Below are 7,050 nucleotides of genomic sequence, written 5' to 3'. Positions count from 1 at the left end.
CTTAAGTCCTATCAGCACGGCTTCAGGAGTGGTTTCAGTACAGAAACTCAGCTGCTCTGCTGCGTTGAAGACTGGACGGATGGCCTGGACAAAGCCGGCCGGGTAGACATCATCTTCTTGGACTTCAAGAAGGCGTTTGATTCCGTTCCTCACGAGCTGCTGAAATCCAACCTGGCTTGGCTCTCCGCCTACCTTGACTGACGCTGCTTTCGCGTCGTCATCCCTGGCGCTACGTCAGACTGGAGGCCTGCTCTCTCGGGGGTCCCCGAGGGCTCGGTGCTTGGCCCGTTGTTGTTCGTAATCTACATCAACGACATTGGCGACGGCATCACCTCTACGATTTACATCTTTGCAGACGACGTGGCCCTTTCCCGGTCCATCTTCTCTGCGCGCGACTCTGATATCCTGCAGGGAGACCTCGATCGAATCAGCACGTGGAGTGACCAGTGGACACTCCCCCTAAATACTGCTAAATGTACTGTGTTAGCCCTACACAAGCATGGCCAGCCTGATCCGAAGCCGTCCTACCACCTCGCGGGCTCGGTGCTGCGGGCTGTCGAGTCACAGAAGTATCTGGGAGTCACTATCACGAGCACCCTAGAGTGGCAATCCCATATTGCCCTGACGACTACCAAGGTGGCTCGGGCCCTCGGATTTGTCCAGCGGCTTCTTGCCCACTGCTCGTTCACCACGCGATCGCTGGGGATCAAGACCTATGTTCTGCCTATTCTCGAATATTGTTCTTCAGCCTTTGATGAAATGGGCGACGGCATTGCCCAATGTAATAATCACCACATTCACAGGAGATTTTATAAATGATGGCCTTGTCGAGGAGGGCAGTTGGTTCTTTGTTATTACATAATAAAGCTGACAATTTGGGTGGTGGGAGATAAATAGGATCGAGACCTACTGATTTAAGATTTTTGGCTATTTTTTGAAAGAAGCCAGGATAAAGGGGATACATGCTGGGATGAAAGGTTTTTTACGTTCTGAAATTACAGGAGCTAGAGTTGTTTGGAAACTGACGGTATTAGATAATTTTTTTGATATTTTTATTATCGAGCCCGTTGCTCCTATAACCCTTCGACCGTTTGACTCGTCTTCGAGAAAAAACGCTCGCGGCTATAGAACAGTAGCCACTATATGTATAAAGCATAGAAATCTCATAGGTAACTAGAATGCTGCCGTGTAGCTGGCAAATGGGCCAAACGCCGTGGCAGACGATAGCCAGATCTCAGCCAATCAGAGCTCAAAGAGTGGTTCTGCCAAGAATTTAATGTCACCAGAGAGAATGACGTCACCTATCTCCCGCTATAGTAGGGGATCCAAGGAGGACTATTATCCTCCTTGGCGGTACCACTCTACGGCCTCTCATTGGCTGAAGGTTCAAGGCGAACTGGCGTCAAGCTCGGCCGTAGGCGGCAGCATTCTAGTTACCTATGAGATTTCTATGGTATAAAGCGCAAAAATATTTTTTCGTCCCAAAGTTTTACCATTATACTGTCAGACTTGTAAAAATCCCTGAAGAAGGAGGAACAGTTCCTCCGAAACGTTGGATTTTTTAAATAAATATATTGTGAATTTTAAAACCGTTTTAAGTCTCTTTTCATTTAGATTCTTTAGCTATTTTTTTACAAACGCTTACATAACGACTTATCTTGACTTTGCAGTTCATTGATAATTTATGTTTAAATCTGCCGCTTCAAAATTTTACCCCCCTTGGACGAAATCAAATATAGTAAATTTTTATGTGAATTGGTAACCCTGTTTCTTGACTCGCTTCGTGGTTTATCGCATTTCGACTAGCAGGGTATGGTTCTCTTTTATTTTCTTGCATCTTTTTTCATCTGTATTGCTAATTAATATTTATGCGTGTAAACTTAGTGTAATAACATATTAATATCTATTTCGTAAGTAATTTGCAATATTTGTACCATATTATGTAAGTTTTTGGTTTTATATGTAGGATTAGTTAAGCCTTATGCTTCGGCATATAGGTAATGTGCTGTGTTATGCCTTAGAATTTCTTGACTTGATCGTAATTCCTTTTTAAATGTTATTTCTATGTTTTCTCCTTAGATGTCGGATAAAGCTAAGAAGCCAGCTACGGCCAAAAAATCTCCAGCAGCAGCAGTAGCCAAAAAAGGGAAGACCGAAGGTGCTGCTAGCAAAAAGAGACCCCATTCATCGCGAAACATAAAGCTTCCAGGTGGAGTATGGAGGTTTGGACGATCCAAAATGTACCACAAACGTGGTTTGTGGAAAGTGAATAAGACTGTTCCGACAAAGGAAAAGCCGAAGAGAAAACCAAGAACTGTAGTAAAACTAATTGGAGGAGAGAAAAATGGAGGCAAGCGTCTGGTTAAGCTCAAGAAGCAGGTATGTTTATTGTTTAAATTTGTTGAAAATTGGCACCCTTAGCTTTCATTTCACTTTTTCTGTTATCGTCTATAATTTCCTGAAACATTTGTAATTTAACAACTTAGTTATCTGCGAGACTAATTAGTTAAACTTCTGATACTTCTTACTAGTCAGTCTTGATTGTCCCGGAGTTTTCTGTGAACTTGGAGATCACTTGTATATCAGGGTTCATACAGGCCTGGAAAAAAGGGAAATATTAGGGAATTGGATAATTTGACAGAAGTCAGAGAAATTCATATTTGGGAAGTCAGTGAAATCATGAGGGTTCAGACAGTTTGCCCTTAAGAGTACAAATTTACATGAATAAATCATTCTTAATTAAGATTTTATATGTGTAATTAATAATATGGAACCAATTTAGATAAAATGTCAATTATGAAATGAGTAACTGTAAACCTGTGTGTGAAAAGGTTGGTTAAGTTAGCAATGGCAGAGAGTTACATTAGGTTAGTGTTTGAGACATAATAAGATAAAACTATTTTTATAGTCTTAGTCGATAATTCAAAATAACGGTCAAAATCGCCGCCGATCAGTTAAGTAAAATATTTTTGGCGGCGTAATCGTCAGCCATTTTCGGTATGGAGATACAGGCCGGAAGGCAAGCAAGGCTGCCAGATTTCGAAAGACCGAAAACGGTCAACTCTCTCAAATGTTTTTGTTTTCGAAATGAAAATTTTGCAGCGTAGCTATCGACTAAGACTATTGTGGTTATCTTAAACATTGGGTGCTCTTACCCCTGGAAATATCAGGGAAGTCAGTTTACCAATAGAGTGCTAGCAGTTGATGGGTTTTTAAAAGTTAGTAACGTCACAACCGTAGCTTCCGTAATGGTTGTCATGAAAACTCGCGTTTTTTCTCAATAGACTTTTAACATTGATGACGTCGCAGGTTTTCAAGCTGCTGGCACTCTATAGCTGTATGAACCCGGAAAATTGATAACACCTTACAAGTGTGAAAATTTTTAAATACTGGATTTTCATCTAAGCAGATGCTTTGCGCTATATAAATGGAAAATAGTATACCTAGCAGATGAAAATCAAACAGCTAAGGAGCTGCTCTAATGCTAAGTTAGCCTACCTGCAATATTTTTATCGTAACAAGCAAAGTCCTAAATGAAATGAGAAAATTAAACCCTACCTAGCTTTTAACAAAAACTGGATCTTGACTGACAGTTGAATTTCACATTAATTTTATTAACAATTTTTCCTTAAATAGAGGAGGCATTACCCTACTGAGGATCGTCCAAAGCTGAAGAGGTCCAGGAAGATGATTCCTTTCTCAAAGCATAAGCGTTATTTGCGTAAAAGAATAACCCCAGGAACAGTTTTAATCATGTTAGCTGGCGCCCACAGGGGAAAGGCAAGTACTTCATTTCAGGGATATTTAAGTAGAATGTTACATGAATTGAGATGGTGATCTTAGTCAATTAATTTTAATGAGTTGAGAGTGCTAATATAAATTGTGCAGCTACTTTAATCAAACCTAGAAATTGTTTATCCTCAAAATTAGTTTTACCTTTTTTACCTTATTCTGGTAGTGTTGTATTATTTTGGGGTATATTAATAAATTTGTGCTATACATAGTTTGCATCCATAGGTCATCAACAACGCAGTTCCAAGTATAGATATATCCACCAAGAATAAATGTAATATTTGTAATTTGAGCAAGAATGAACCGTACAATAACACCATTTTGCTGGTGTAGATAACTTACTAATAAGCGAGGGTTAACAGTTTCAATCGTCTGTTTGCGGATTTTAATTATTTTAAAATGATTAAGAATTTAATTTTGCGTTAAAAATGGTTACCTGCCTTGTTCAAAATTGTTTGATTAGTTTAATTAGAAAGAGACTGAATATTGTCATTTTATTCGATACCGAAGGTAATTGTAAAAGGAATCACCACAAAGGCCTAATTTGATAAACTTTGCCAACCTCTTTTCGTAGATATTCCTGTCGTCATTTGTTATTTATTTAAATAACCCGGGTTTAAAATCTTATCTGGTTTTTCTTAAGGCCCATAACGATATTATTTTAAAAACTTTAAAGCGTATAAATCTAATTTTTGTCAGTTTTGTCGCTTCAATGAGATAACCAACAAAATGGATACCTATTTAGTAGCTATCGGCGAAATGTTTTGAGTTTTTGACCTCCCTCTCGGTTTCCATGGAGACCGTAGGCCCCTCCCTTTGGTGCAAACTATATATTAATCAGAAAATCATGTTTTGCAATGTGTAATCCTTTGATTTGTTTTGTAGCGTGTTGTATTCTTAAAACAACTCTCGAGTGGACTTCTACTCGTTACTGGTTAGTAATTTTGAAATCATTTAAATTAAAATTGGGGTGGAAATATTAACATTCATTTTCCCATTTAGGTCCTTACAAGATAAACAAGTGCCCTTTGAGGAGGGTCAACCAGATATATGTGATATCAACTACAACCAAAGTTGATGTCAGTGGAATCAAACTTCCGGGGCACTTGGATGATAAATATTTCAAGAGGAAACATGCTAAGAAAAATAAGAAAGATGATGGAGAAATCTTTGATACAAAGAAAGAGGTACTATAAAAAACAATTTTTAATCCTATTACCGGCACTGGTTGAAATGAAATCTCTGAAAAACTGCTGGTTAGAGGGGTTTTCCCTTTCCATAAAATCTTGTGGAGGTTAAAAATAATAAAAAGGTTAAGGAGCTGTTGGCTCCCGTGGCGTGAAGAACTTGCCACCACCCACCTTCGCATGGTTTATTATTATTATTATTATTATTATTATTAGTGGGGTGGGTCAAGCCCAACCTAGCACTTCGACCAGACATCCATTTTGCAACCCCAGTTTTTAAGACATGGAAAAGCCCAGTCTCCGAAACGAAGTGCAATATTTTTTCGCTGAGATATTGCAAAGATTGCTCGTTTCCAGCCTATGCATATCAAGATGCTCAAACCTTTGAGCCGCATAAAAATCACACAAAGGACATGAGAGGAAACCTTCGCATAGTTGTAACTGTTTCGCATTCCAAAACCGTATGCCATAAAGGATATAACACGATTATGGTAAGTGGTTACAAGTTAGGGTTCAGGCTAAGTGAAAATCCCCACACGAGTTGATTCGGTCAAAAAAACATGTTTAATATTCAGAATAATAATAACACTTACAATGACATCAAATGCAATTGGGAATTCTTGGGGCAGAGTTTAAAAGCATTTCAACGAGGGGATACAAAACTTTGACCCGAAATCCTCACGGGCAACCATCTCTAGGCTACATAGTAACCCAGCCACCTGATTTAAGGCATTAAAAGTAACTATGACTTTGGCCTAAGGTGATGCTGATTATTATTATTATTTTTCTTGCTAGACTGATAAAAACAATTTAGTATTCTATTGGTCTTTTTGGCCTTGATTGTCTAGTTGGGGTTTTGGTTGAGGCTAAAATAGATGATACTACCAAGGTGATTTATTTGGCCAGATTGAATGTGTATTGAAAAAGTTTTTATTTAGCTTAGCTTGAGTGTATAGATGATGTAAAAACTTAATATTTATGGCAACAACTGTGTTTAAAAATATCAGTAACCACCTTAGGTTCAGGTTATTTAGTGCCTTTTAATGCCATTAATTTAGGGGTTTTCTTCACTTTAGAGCAATGGCTTTACCTTTTTGTGAAATTTTGACCAACATTAAGCCGCAGCTGTCAATTCATATCTGCAACCATTTTAACTTCGCAATGGCATGAAATTAATTAGACTAGTTCATCACGTTAGTTTTAACTTATTTCAGTTATACTATAAGTTAAATGGTTCACACGAGAACTGCCAGCCAGGGTAAAAAAATGCAAGCCACTTATTTTAATAACAATATCACAGCCTCTGAATATTGCTTTTATACAACTGTTTTGCCTTTCGTACTTAACTCAATCTCTCAATATTTTTTTTACTATTTAGGAGTACACTGTTTCTGACCAGCGAAAAGCGGATCAGATTGAAGTTGACAAGCAAATCTTGGACTCAATCCGCAAGAGTGAAGACAAGAAAGTGATGTTTTCTTATTTGGGATCAACATTTAGTTTGAGAAATAGGATGTACCCCCACAGAATGAAATTCTAATGTCAAAAGAAATATTAAATAAAGAGTTTGAAAAATGGTATCTTTTTAATTAAAGCAATTTTGGTACAATGGAAAATTACATGTGATGTGTCGGGAAGTTACTCACAAGAAATGTCACCCTATTCAGAAAAAATATAGACACACCCTACTCTCCCTCAAAATTAATAGCCGAAATCCTACAGACGTTACTGAAATAATGATTATCAATTTTTTTATAGCCTCGTTCTTCTCTACTCCCAGTCAACATGGCTTTCTTCTCTTGTTTAAATCCACAAACAAAAGCTCTGGATATAGGTATAGTTGTTGACGTTATTTATTTTGACAACTAAAAAACTTTCGATCAAGTACCTCATGGCCAACTATATGAGAGATTAAGTGCCAGTGCAATACTGTGAAATATACATTTTTTACAACTTTTAGCATACTTAGCGTTTTGGTTAATATCATATGCAACATGTAGTATAGGTTTTTTAGGCTTATAAATGACATTAGAACATTTTATATAAGACCAGTTTAATAATTCATAAGCTA

The 7,050-nt window shown here is 37.7% G+C and overlaps 1 protein-coding gene across 1 annotated transcript; it reads left to right on the top strand.

Annotated features, from left to right (window-relative positions):
- The first annotated feature begins 1,661 nt into the window (after window positions 1–1,661).
- Window positions 1,662–6,559, top strand: RpL6 (ribosomal protein L6). Its single transcript, XM_090166376.1, has 6 exons — window positions 1,662–1,810; window positions 2,080–2,379; window positions 3,637–3,780; window positions 4,678–4,726; window positions 4,795–4,979; window positions 6,358–6,559. Exons 2-6 carry the CDS (start codon window positions 2,080–2,082, stop codon window positions 6,517–6,519), a joined length of 840 nt encoding a protein of 279 aa, XP_090022502.1. The 5' UTR covers window positions 1,662–1,810; the 3' UTR covers window positions 6,520–6,559.
- Window positions 6,560–7,050: the final 491 nt, after the last annotated feature.

Source organism: Leiobunum rupestre, chromosome 2 (assembly GCF_980474605.1).
Source record: "Leiobunum rupestre chromosome 2, qqLeiRupe1.1.hap1, whole genome shotgun sequence".
NCBI lineage: Eukaryota > Metazoa > Arthropoda > Arachnida > Opiliones > Sclerosomatidae > Leiobunum > Leiobunum rupestre.
Note: the sequence above shows the minus strand (reverse complement) of the source record. Positions and strands in the feature narration are given on the sequence as shown.